The sequence below is a fragment of the Mytilus californianus genome, unplaced genomic scaffold (genome assembly GCF_021869535.1).
Source record: "Mytilus californianus isolate M0D057914Y unplaced genomic scaffold, xbMytCali1.0.p SCAF_21, whole genome shotgun sequence".
In the NCBI taxonomy this organism is placed as follows: Eukaryota; Metazoa; Mollusca; class Bivalvia; order Mytilida; family Mytilidae; genus Mytilus; species Mytilus californianus.
Window position 1 is genome coordinate 352,593 of NW_026262670.1, and position 14,167 is coordinate 366,759.

Sequence of the window (14,167 nt, forward strand, 5' to 3'; positions counted from 1 at the left end):
TTAAGTCTGATTTCAAATGCACAATGCAAATACTGAATCTGTATTAACCTTCTTTTAATTGTAGACTGGGCTGTCCTAAACCTTTTCGCCTGTTTTTGGTTAATTTCATGTATCTCTTGGAAACGTGCATTGATTTATACACAAAGTAACTTCTGTCTAAGGATTTTAAATCATTTGACATTTATTATTATCTAAAAATATTTAACGGAAGTGAGAGGATCAATATTGTTTTTATTAAAAAAAGAAGGAATAAATTTTGGTTGGTGAGGCCTATCAACGTTAATTTCAATTTTAGATTAAAGGATGTCCATTTTATATTCAGTGTATGCTGAAAGGACAAAAAGTTTTTTTTCCTATCCAGGCATTAAGTTTTGATCATTGCAAACACAGAGTTTTAATTTCGAACCATGAAGTAGGAATGTGAATTCTCATTTATCATGCACAACTATTGAAAACCTTTTTGTTTGTTTACCTCAATTTTCGCGTTTACTATATTTACGTTTACATTTACACGATCATAATGAAAATGTCTATTGTATACCTAATGAAACGTGTTTAATTTGTGTCCGTTAGTCAGTATTTAGCCGGCGTTTTGTACAAATTTTGCACTTATAATTTTTACGCGTTTATCGGTTTGCTTTAACTTTTTGTGTAAATTACAAATAAGCTATATTTAATAAAAAAACAAAGGATATTGGGAATCCATCCATGACACAAAATCGGTACATGCACAGCAAAAAAAAAAAAACACAAAATGCAAAGGAACAGGGCTCATTTCTTTATTTCATTTTGTGACTTTCAACTTTATGTATAAAACCATAAACATTCAAAAGCACATTGTATTCGATTGTTGTAAAAAAATCAACTTCAATTGGAAAAAAAAATCAGTTTCAATAACATTGCACAGATTTTTATTTTGCAATTGCTTATTCTCATGTTGCAAATAATAGATAAATAATTATCGCTTCACATAATGTTTTGAAAAAAAATATAGGTCAAGATTAAATGCATGAACTGAAATATTGTATGCAAATTGAAAATAATATTTAATACATCATCAGTAGTAAGTGGTGTACATGGTTTAATGGGAGATTGAACAAACTTGGTCATGCTTCATGAAATATCATAGACCTGAAAATGTTGGGGTCGGATTATGTGATCATTTTAAAATCCATGCCGTAGCACATTATGTATCCATCAAAAATGTTAATTATTAATCCGTTTTGGTACTTAGGTATGGCTGAAAATTTGCAATAAATTAAGATGTATCATATCATTCATTTTATTCGTTAATCTGTTTTTTTCGGAAATGGACAGTTGGTACGTAATCATGTGATACCTACAGCAAAGACGTTTACTTAAAACAAAACAAAAAACAGAAGAAGCACCTTTTTCGTGTTAAAATAAGGAAATAGAAATAATGTTTTTTCGTAATGCTCAGTGCAAAGATATCGACAAATATATTGCCTACCAATGTTGACATACGCATAAAGCATCGACATGAAAGAAATATCTATTAAGTAAATGATGTTTGTAAAATTTCATGAAATTACGAAAATTGGTGAACACTTAGATGAGCTGAATAAAATGGTGTATCATATTGATGACCCCATGTTATGCTATTCAAGGCTGTCTTGCAGTTACGTATAAAGATCATAAAACACAACAAATACTTCCAGACAATATGGCATATTATCTTTGTTCTTGTGTGGTTAGTTGACTTAACAAACAAATGTTACCTTATTGAAACAGGTCAATGAATTGCCAAAGTAAAGCTGTTTTGCAATTGCTAATATTAGTATAATTATTTATTTAGCTTCATAATTGAATAATTTCTATACGCTCAGTGCATTTATTTGTTTGATAGTTTTATTTGTAGACTAATTAAACAAAACAGATACTTCATTTTGTAGCTAGAGGAAGCATGCAGACGAAACCTTTTGAAGTTTACGAAACAGTTGTCAAAGGATGAACGTCGACATTTAAGGGACAAGTGTGAATATCTTATTTCTAATAAAGATGATGATCACAGTGTATTCAAGCAGATACGGGAAGACATCTTAACCTTAGCAAGAAAGTTAAATACATGGAACAATAAGTATCCTTTAAAATTTATTCAGCTTGAACAGAGGCTTCAAGAAGAGAAGAAAAAGTTGCCAATTATTTCTTATCAGGAAATTAGGGACATTTCTTCAAACACACCAAAGGCTTTAAGTGAGCGAGAACTGTTATTATTCCTGGAATTTCACCACGCACTCAGAGCTTTAGTTTATTTTGCAGATCTTCCAGGATATATTATTTTAGATACACAATGGTTGTCTGATGCTTTTAAATGTATAGTAACAGCAAAGAAATTCCAAGCTAGTACTAAAAATCAAGAATGGTGGGACAAATTTTTCCAAACTGGCAAATTAAATAATGAGGTTTTAGAAGATATATTTAAAAACCAGACAACAATTTTGTATGAACATAAAGACCATATCCTGAATGTAATGGAGAAATTTGATATCATTATACGTCCAAAGAGATCAGAAGGTGCTGATAACATTTATGTACCTTGTATGATTAAAACAGAACCAGAAGATGACATTTATGAAATGCTTAATGTAACGAAAGATATCAATACAAGATCAACTTGGTTGTGTTTTAAATTTAGGTTCCTACCACCACATCTTATCAATCATTTGATTGCTTCACTGAACAGGAAGTATACAGTTGCAGAAGTGGTTGACCATGAAAAGGAGGAAAGACAAATTGTTCTTTTCAAAGGCACTGCTGTCTTTGAGTTACATGAAACAACGAAATTAAGAAAATTACTTGTAATGGCACGTCAAAATTTTATTCAGATTCAGGTTTGGGAATTTGGGACAGAAATAACAAGAGGTTTATGCAAAGACATTGCCGACTTTGTGACAGAGGAATTAAACACAATCATGCATTCAAGATTCAAGATGTCAAATGTAAAATTTGAGAAAACCTGGGAATGTGGCCTTACAAAGCCAAAGTGTGTGACAGGATCAAAACAATTCAGGAAAAAGCCTATAACAGAATATCAATGTGATACATGTCAAATTAAACACATGTTCATTGACGAATGGTCAGATCAACACAATAAAACACCATGGGTAAGTGAAATATTTAAATACTTTTAATAGACACATTTGATTGTAAGTTTCTACAGAGGAAGTTGTCAACGTATATTTGTTCCGCCTAACAGAAGTTCCACTGGAATTTTGTTATAAACAATGTCATAATATTTGTTCCTGTTGGAACAAATATTCTATACCATTTATTCCGTTAGGAACATTTACTGTAATATTTATTCCAGTGGAAATAATATTCCAGAATATTGTTTCCATTTGGAACTTATATTATGAAGGAACTTCTATTCCGTGACAAACATTTGTGAAAAATGTATCCATAGAGTTCCATTAGCAAAGGAAATTTTAAATTCAATGATTCTTTCTCGTAATTATATAATCACATATATATATATTCACTTTGTTATGCCATTGATCGCCCCATTTTTAGCTTACCTGGTAAATTGGGCTGTATGATTTATTGCCATAACTTGGGATCAGTCATATTCGTAAATCCTTTCTAAGATCTTCCACTATTGGACTAGAATATCAAGATCTATCTCCTTGTTTGCATCAAAATTACCAGATGACTCCTCAAAGAGTGATTGCCCTTAAATGATCATTTCCTTTTTTTTGCTAGTTTCATGTGTTTATCTAATAGTTCGTTTCTATGTATGTTGCGGTGTCGTTTGTTTTTGTTGCACTTCAGTGTTCTGTTGTTCCGTTGTTTTCCTCTTATAATTGATGTGTTTCCCTCAGTTTTAATTTGTAACCCTGATTTGTTTTCTCTCAATCAATTTATGACTATTGAACAGCAGTATACTACTGTTACCTTTATTTAACCTATAAACTTAACTTGACAACTTTGGATTAATTTTAGTGTTTTTATTTATTATCTTTAAAAAAAACTATAATAGATAAAAAACAACCGGTAAAAAGACTCCATAACAATTGGATGACCTTAAACATGTTAAAGGAGTTATAGCATTAAACAACAGTTTTTTACTTATTTTTAAAAGATCTTCTCCACTTGTTAGCAACACAAGATCTACAATCTGCAATCTTCATTGTAATCTCGGTCTTATTCAAAACGTGTTCTCGTGTCACTGTCCATCTTTTCTCTTCCTTCATTATGACCTTTGATAGTTCAAATAATATTGTGCTGTGAGGAGAATGATTGTTAGATTCAATCCGTCCCTTGTCATGCATATTTTATCTAAAATTTACTCTGATTTTTGTCGAGCCTTCGACTTTAGTCGAAAAAGCGAGACAAAGCGATCCTACATTCCGGAGGCGTCGTTGTCGTCGGCGGCGTCCACAAATATTCACTCTGTGGTTAAAGTTTTTGAAATTTCAATAACTTTCTTAAACTATCCTGGATTTCTACCAAACTTAGACAGAAGCTTGTTTATGATCATAAGATAGTATCCAAAAGTAAATTTTGTAAAAATAAAATGCCTGTTTTTCCGTATTTTACTTATAAATGGACTTAGTTTTTCTGCCGGGAAATATTACATTCATTCTGTGGTTAAAGTTTTTAAAATTTTAATAACTTTCTTAAACTATCCTGAGTTTGTACCAAACTTGGACAGAAGCTTGTTTATAATCATAAGATAGTATCCAGAAGTAAATTTTGTAAAAAAATAAATCCATTTTTTCCTTATTTTACTTTTAAATGGACTTAGATTTTCTGCCAGGAAACAACACATTCACTCTGTGGTTAAAGTTTTTAAAATTTTAATAACTTTCTTATACTATTTTGGATTTGTACCAAACTTGGACAGAAGCTTGTTTATGGTCAAAAGCTAGTATCTAGAAGGAAATTTTGTAAAAAAATAAATCCATTTTTTCCATATTTTACTTTTCAATGGACTTAGATTTTCTACCAGGAAACAACACATTCACTCTGTGGTTTAAGTTTTTAAAATTTTAATAACGTTCTTATACTATTTTGGATTTGTACCAAACTTGGACAGAAGCTTGTTTATGATCAAATGCTAGTATCTAGAAGGAAATTTTGTTTTCTTCCAGTTAACATTACATTCAGTCTGCAGTTAAAGTTTTTAAACATTTATTAGATTCATAAACTATCCTGGATTTTTACCAATCTTGGACAGAAGCTTCTTACAATCAAAAGATAGTATCAAGAGGAATATTTTTATTGATTTACTTCCTCATTTTTGTTGAGCCTGTGATTAACAGAAAAAGTAGGCGAGACACTAGGTTCCGCGGAACCCTTACGAATTTTTAATTTACAAGATGATGTGTATGTGTTTAAAAATACATTAAACCGTTTTATTAAAAAATACAAAGCAGTGAAAGGTGTATGAATATATCTGTTCTTAAAATAGTACAAATGAACAATTATGAACAAAGAAGAATAATTCAAAATTCTGCCTTTAGAAATGAGATTCATTATTAACAGTCAAGGGTCTAACTTAAATAATTTATTAGAGAAAAATAACATACATTTGTTATTGAGGGCTAAAAAATCAAAAATTGTGATAACATATGTATGGCACGCCTGAACCACTTTTATCAATTAATCTTAGATTATCTCAGATAAACTAGGATTATCTCAGATAATCCCGGTTTATCTCAGATAAACTAAGATTATCTCAGCTTAATTCAATTCGAGAAAATCCTAGTTTATCTCAGAAAATACAGAAAATTCATTATCTGGAGAAAATCCCGGTTTATCTCAAAATATTAAGAAAATCTAGGTTTTTCTGATCGATTTTCAGATAATCCTAATTTATCTCCAGATAATTAATTTTCTCAATTTCAGATAATGAATTATCTCATTTCTCGAGAAAATCTAGGTTTATCTCGGATTCTAAATATACAAAAGAACAATGTAACGAGTGTTTTAATTGGACGACAATCCGGCGTTTAACGTTTTACTTTCTCTTTGAAACCATGATGGTGACGAATTCACTTCCTATTATTGGTTGAACGGGGATGTGCCAAAATATGGGTCATAATTTTGCGAGATTTTATATAAAAATTAGCGTCCTTTTTCAGAGGAGGGGCGACATTCAGCATACGGCACGCAATTTTTACTTATATTATTGATCGATCGCTGTGTTATTGTGTCATTTATCACTACTCGTGGTGTAAACATCACCGTTATTGACACCTGGACAAGGAAATTTGTTGAATCAATTATAAAAACAAGTAATATACAGAAGGGCTGATTATATACAATATACCGGCATATACTTTGTACATACATAATAAACAAATTTGGTAGCTATTTCTTTTACACAAACTGACTGTTTATTACCGACGGCTAATTTCGACATCGATAATCATTGAATTCTCATATTTTAATTCATTCAGTCGGTTTTAATTTTTTAATCGTGACAAAGTTTTGTAAAATATTTAATTTTAACTATTGCATTATTTCGTCATTTGTTAGTAAACAAAATAGATAGCACTAGACAGAAGGCAACTAAGTAATCCAATACACATAATGCACGATTCAATTATGGAAAAAACAATTATTTCATCATGGTTATTCATTAGACATAATTTTCATTTTGTTTTCAAAATAATTAAATACATAAGAGTTTATATGCCACGAACCTTAAAGCGCCGGTTATTAATTGTAGGATATAAACAATAAATGTACATTGTCTGAATACAAAATGTGTGTGTACTCGCTAACACGGGTGTCATTCGGTTTATCGAGAGAAATTATCGTGAAAGAATATCTAACGGAGGTCAAGTATTGCGAGACGATCGTGAAAGAAATTTAATCGAGAAGAGATATGAAAAGACATTAAATAATCTAATTTAAATAATTACACGGACAAATTTACAACAAAATAAAACTGTCTGTCAAAATGGTTGAACATTATGATCAGTATGTGAGAAAATCCAGTTCTAAAAGTACATAGTTTTTACAAAACAACAAAAGGCATATTGCTCCTCGACATTTCAGTGACATCAAAAATGTAAACAAATATGATTTTTTCACAAATTCCAATAAAATAAACTATTTTTCTTCGAAAAAGGGCATTCTATTTGAATGCATCAAATGGATCTCATAGTTATTTTGTATAAACATTATCTGAAACTTGGTAAACAAAGAAATATTCACACAAAATTGATATTTCGGATCGTGAAAGATCACGTACCTGTTTTTGAAGATCGTGAAAAGGATCGTGAAAGATCTAATGCTACGAAGACGTTCATATTATTCTTCAATTATATGATAATTAATATTTGTTATTGGTATTAAAAAAAACTAGATTGGCATGACTGACCCGGGTCTCTTTTGCTGGTGAATAGGGCTATAATCGTGCAATGCCATTGGATATAATATCTTATAATACCACACAGACTTGGTAAATTGTATCAATACCAGTCCATTTGTCCGTCCTACATAAGTTTTGTTTTTTTATACATTAACAGTCAGGGGACTTACTTAAATGAGTGATATTCCAAATCACTGATTCAAGTAACATTATGACCATAAAGGTTGGAAGTAAGAGTTGTCTTTCTTTAATAATCACCTATTTAAGTATTACAAATTAATCACTAGACCAAGTGATTAAATTTTATTGTAGCTTTAAATATAGAATACTAATGATCCAGGGACTAATTATGTTGCTAAAATTATCAGAACCAACATCTGTGTTGATAGGATGACCGGGTCATGTCAGGTGATGACCTTGTACTAAATCTAGGATAATGACATAAAAATCACTTGTTTAAGTATCATACCTCAATTTCCTTCCAAAAAATCACTTCTTTAAGTATCATTATTTTAATAACCCCCACTAATTTCAACACCCTCGAACAGTGAAATTTTGATCGCGAACAGTAGAATTTTATTACATAATCTATAAGATGAAACCTTGAATTTTACAGGAAAAATACTCCCACTGCTGGGAAAAATCTGTTAAGAAAGTATCAGTTCATCATGTAAAGCCATTTTTATAGCATTTTTCAACTAAAATAGAATTTGCAGCTAAATGATTGCATCAAAGGCATAAACCTTGCTACTTAAAAGAAGCAAAAAGTTCATTTTTTTCAATTTTACTAATGAAAAGATATTATCTAAACCTGTGTTTAAAATTTTGGTAAAACTACAAAATCACAATTTGTGACAAAACTTCGAATTTTCTACTTAAATAAGTGATTTAAAAATCACTTATTTCAATAAGTCCCCTGACTGATTAAGATGTTTTATTTTGTATTTATAACTTTGAATTCTCATTTTTATGCCCATTATATTTATAAAGCTTACATACCTGTATGCTATAGGGCCACGGTATATGGTGTATGGTGTACATGTCTGTCTGCATGTTTCATATATGACGTCAATTGTATTTGATATATTGAATGATAGTAAGATGTCTGTGTCTGACTGTCGGTCAGGGTTCATATACTTTCGACCTCATGTTCCGAATTAATTGGCCAAACATAACTTTTACATTTGTCAGTTTCTAAGGTACTGTAAAAATCGGAACACCTATATTTGGTGTACGGGATTTTTGTAGAGATCTGTATGTCATGGTTCATCTGACCTTGACCTTTTTTTATGAATCATTGACAATTTTAAGAGTATGTGACACTTCTAGTAAAATCCTTAATATTACAGAAGTTCAACAAATATACTATCATAAGTAAAGCAGACGAGACATTTCAGCATTTGCGCTCTGGTATTCTTTATTCTGTAATATATAGTTATCTCATTGGAAATCAATCCACATCTGCTACGTTGTATACAAAGATACATATAACAAACAAAATGTTGGTTATCGTTCAATCTCAAATATTTCATGAAAGATGCTGTTTTTGCTATAAGTTTTTGGTTGATGGTTAACTTTTTGGTTTAAACGTTGCATACCAATATTATTGGCTAAATAATGGCGGTCTGCCTGATTTGTGCTAGTCCGATTCTCAGAGCTGAATTTTTCACACTGATTTAGACACGTTTTAAGTTAAATTTTTTTAACTTTAGAGGTAAAGTGTTGAATTTAAAAAACAAATGATAGCTTTCATGTTCGTTCTTATCAAAAAAGTTACAGGCTTCAACCAGTTGCAGGTATATCAAATGGTAAAAGAAATATTAATTTCTGATTATTAAGTCTGGCCACGCATTATCTTTCACGATCAAAATAATGCGTTGCCTGATCTATCACGATCAAGTTTGATGAAAAAATCAACAAAATTCAAGGTTTTCATAAACAAATGAACGATTTTAAGGGAAGAGCATACTTTTATTTTACTGTACTTTCGGACACAACAAAGATTAAATTTCAAATATATCATGATATATTGAAATATGACCATTATAGGTACAAAAAACGTGTTTTTTTAATTAATCCCATAGACATGCATTGTGCCTTTTGTGTTTTTCCATAAAGTACTGCATATTTTCTTTATCTTATTGCCCAGTAATGTTGAGGAAGTTGAATCATTTTGACAGACACATATTTTTTTGTTCGGATTTGTTCCGCATTTTGAAAATTCAGCGATTTTTTCACACATTCTGAAGTAGAATTTACATTTAATTACATTCACGATCCGGTACCAGAGCTTTCACGATCGTCTCGCAATACTTGACCACCGTAAGATATTCTTTCACTATCATTTCTCTCGATAAACCGAATGACACCCGTGGCTAAGAAACAGGAGAAAACCTCTTCGTTCTGTTTCTAAATCTTGAACCAAAACGTTTTATTCTTACAGGTAAATGTAATTACAGGTGACAAGATTGTCAAAGCTTTACCTGTTATAGTGCTAATATATAACAACTGCCCCCAATAAATGTTCACATAACAGGAAAAAAGTAATAAAAGTTTGTTTAAGACTGTTCAAAACAATATTTTAATTCATGCACGAAAAAGAAATTTTGAAAGATTTATATTCTTATGGTTTCTGTTCAATCTTTTTCTCTAATATTTTATTCTAATAATATCTTTTGACTCGAAAACTAGCATATTTTAACACAAGACATAAAAGCACAATCCAGTGATAAAAAAACTGTCTCTTTGATTATAATTAAGGAAGGACTTATCTTTTTAAACAATCAGTTGGATTTTTGTCGAGCCTGCGACTTTTGTCGCAGAAAGCTCGACATAGGGGGCGTTAGCTAACTTCTTAAAAGCTTAATATTTTAGAGGATGGAAGACTTGGATGCTTCAAACTTTGTATATAGATGCCTCATGTTACGAAGTTTCCGTCTGTCACATGTCCATTGTCCTTTACCTCATTTTTATGGTTCAGTGACTACTTGAAAAAAAAGTTAAGATTTTTTGTAATGATAATTTCTCTCTTATTATGAGTAACATGATAACTATGTTTTGTATTTGCGTACCTTGCAAGGTCCTCATGTCCGTCAGACAGTTTTCACTTGACCTCGACCTTATTTCATGGATCAGTGAACAAAGTTAAGTTTTGGTGGTCAAGTCTATATCTCAGATACTATAAGCAATAGGTCAAGTATATTCGGTATATGGAAGGACTGTAAGGTGTACATGTCCAACTGGTAGGTGTCATGTGACCTTGGCCTCATTTTCATGGTTCAGTGGTTATAGATAAGTTTTTGTGTTTTGGTCTGTTTTTCTTATACTGTATGCAATATGTCTACTATATTTGGTGTATGGAATGATTGTAAGGTGTACATGTCTAGCTTGCAGGTGTCATCTAACCTTGGCCTCATTTTCATGGTTCAGTTGTCAAAATTAAGTTTCTGAGTTTTGCTCTTTTTTTCTCATACTTTATCTTTATTCTCAATAAACTATATACATAGGTATAGAGAAGACATTTATGTACAATATTTACAATAAGACAGAACAAACAGAACTATTGCTCAGACAATACATGAAGTACATTTTAGCCAGGAGCACATATACCTGTGTTGATAATCTTTATAAATTTACAAAGTTTAATCAGTTCTGATTTGTGTTTTGAAGACATAATCTGCTTGTATTTAACAGTAATTGCATTTTTAAAATAATAATGTGACATACAATGTCTCCTGTTTTCTTCAAAGTATTTGCATTCTAATATGTAATGAAATTCATCACAAATGTTATTTTTATTACATAGAAGACACAATCTATTATTTCTAACTATATTATTCCATCTTCCCTGTTCAATAGGGAGCTTGTGATTTGTGGTCCTAAATCTACAAAAATCAATAGACAGTTTGTTCCCAAGAATTTCAAAATAATCTTCTTTTCCAAAAAAATCTTTAAAAAGTTTATAATTAAGTGCTTTTGGTGAGTTTTCAAGCAAAGAATGCCAGACTTGTACAAACTGATCTTTAAGTCTGAGCTTGATGAATGAAACTAACCATTTACAATTCATAAAAGATTGCGTTTCCCACACATTGGGGATACCACATTCATTTAAAATAGCCTTTACTCTGTTTAACCATGAAAAATGCACATTGTCATTAATAGACATGTGATAACACAATTCATATAAAGTATAGGATAGTTTTGTCTCTTTACCAGAATTTAATTTCCTCCAAAATGAGATCAATCTAGTTTTTATGTCCAAGTCTATAGGATATCTTCCAAGCTCCCCATAAATCATGTAAGAGGGTGTTGATGTTTTCAGACCTAATAATAATTTACAAAATTTTAGTTGTACCCTTTCAATTATCTCATTATTTCCAATACCCCATAATTCACAACCGTACAGTAATATTGATTTCACCATTTTATCAAATAAGTCCAACTGACTACATATAGAAAGATTATGTAGACGACCTAGTCTTTACACTTCGTAAAAAGCCTTAGTAGCCTTTTCTACATTAAATTGCTTCGTTTTATTAAAATTACCTGTTCTTGTTAGAATTATGCCCAAATAGTTAAATTCATCAACGATATCCAGTTTTTTTTCATTAAAGAAAAATTGAAAATTATATGATGGTCGTCTCCTTGAAAAAACCACGACCTTTGTTTTATCAACATTTAATTTTAGCCTCCATACATCTGTGTATTAGTAATCTAGAAAACAATCTAATAGTTTTTGGAGTTCAGTTGCGGATTCGGCCATCAACACCGTATCATCAGCATACAGAATAATAAAAAGTTTTAAAAATATGTCAAGTTTTTCTTCAAGCTCTGTTGAGACTGATTTTAGGCCCTCTATATTACAGGTTTGGAAAAATGAATCAAGATCATTCAAAAATAGAGAAAAAAGAAAAGGCGATAAATTTTCGCCTTGTCTAACCCCGTTATTACATTGGAAAAAATCAGACACGGAATTGTTATATGAAATACATACATGACTTAGTACCTTGATACATATTTACAATAACATTATACATACAAAAGCATTGCGTCTCGCCAAATCGTGTCAAACGCTTTTTCAAAGTCGACGAATGCACAAAATAATGTTTTCTTTTTTAATTTTACTAATACTATATGCAATAAGTCTGTTTTTTAGAATTTATCAGCAATAGGTCAACTATATTTAGTGTATTGAATGATAGTATTTAAAACATGACATTTTTAAAATTTCGGTGTAAATAAATACAGTCTTTAAAACATATAAGCTTTATCAAATACAATAATATTTATTTAATAAACATTTACACAAGCGACGACCAAAGACATCGTTCATCGTTTGTTGATGTAAAAAAGGGAGAAATAGAAACCATTTTGTCAAATTTTTTATTGGAAGGTATAAAGTTCAGAGAGTTTTTCATAAATATATTCTTCACGGCCATATATTTCACGGAATGATGATATACTTTTATTACAATTACATATCGAGGTTATCTAGACAGGTATATTATCTGTTTCATCAAACAGCCCAACGAAACATATACCCAAAAGACAGCTGTGCAGTCCTTTTTTTATTGCACCTTTTTCTTTATTGCACTTTCTTTCTTTTTTATTGCACCATGTGCACTTTTTGTTCCTCACAGCAAATTAAGATTCATAAAGTAAGAACATTTCTGTAGATTCTTTGTTTTTGTCCAAAATAAAATTTGATAAAGCAAAGCATATATTGACATTTCTGAAATAAAGATTTTAAAAAATACTATTTCCTTACAAAATAGTGATTATAAGGTCCTTTGTGCTCTTATAAACTCCTTTGTGGTCCTTTCTGCTACATTGTGTTTTTTTGTGCTCAAAGTAGGTCCTTTGTGGTGTTTACGAGACAAAAAAAAACATGCTGTCATAGTGTATTGGAATGTCGAAAAATAAGTCTCAGAAAAAAATCACTGTGTGGGATTCTTTCATGACTTTGGTTTATAATTTCTAAATGTATAAATGATTTGGTCCATTTTAGAGGTCAATGCCTAACTCTATCTTTACCTCTATTATCATGGCCGACAGCCGGTAATAGTTCAGGTGGTCGTTGTGACAAACCAGACACCTTCTACCTTAATGCTTCAAAACGTTTACTGGTCTAGTGCTATGGGTAATTTTAGATACCATGCATACCTCTACTTCTGGTAAACATAACCCACAAGGGAAATCAATAGGACATTCATCGAGTACCATCTATGACTATAGGACATTCAACAAGTACCTGCTATAGCTTTGGGACATTCACCAAGGAACTGCTATAAGTATAGGACATTCAACAAGCTCCTAGTATAACAATAGGAATTCAACACGTACCTGTTATATACTACTATATAGAACATTCAACAAGTACCTACTTTACCAATAGGATATTCAACAAGTACCTGCTTTAGATATATGACATTCAACATGTATTTGCCATCACTATAAGACATTCAACAAGTTCCTATTATAACTATTACTACTCTGTATATCTATCACCACTCTGTATATCTATCACTACTCTGTATATCTATCACCACTCTATATATCTATTTCCACTATATCTATCTCTCGTTTGTATATCTATCAATACTCTGTATATATATCGCCACTCTGTTAATCTACCACCACTCTGTATATCTATCACCACTCTGTATATCTATCACCACTTTGTATATCTATCCTCACTTTGTATATATACCACCACTCTGTATATCTGTCCCCACCCTGTATATCTACCAACATTCTGTATATCTATCACCACTCTGTATATCTATCAACACTTTGCATATCTATCACCACTCTGTATATCTATCA

The 14,167-nt window shown here is 30.9% G+C and overlaps 1 protein-coding gene across 1 annotated transcript in view; it reads left to right on the forward strand.

Moving 5' to 3' along the window:
* The window catches only part of LOC127731931 (probable serine/threonine-protein kinase qkgA), a 93,832-nt gene that overhangs the window by 39,193 nt on the left and 40,472 nt on the right, over positions 1-14,167 (forward strand). Inside the window, exon 6 of the mRNA XM_052240781.1 lies at positions 1,914-3,125. Coding sequence (XP_052096741.1) covers positions 1,914-3,125 — 1,212 coding nt within the window. The remainder of the gene's footprint in view (positions 1-1,913; positions 3,126-14,167) is intronic.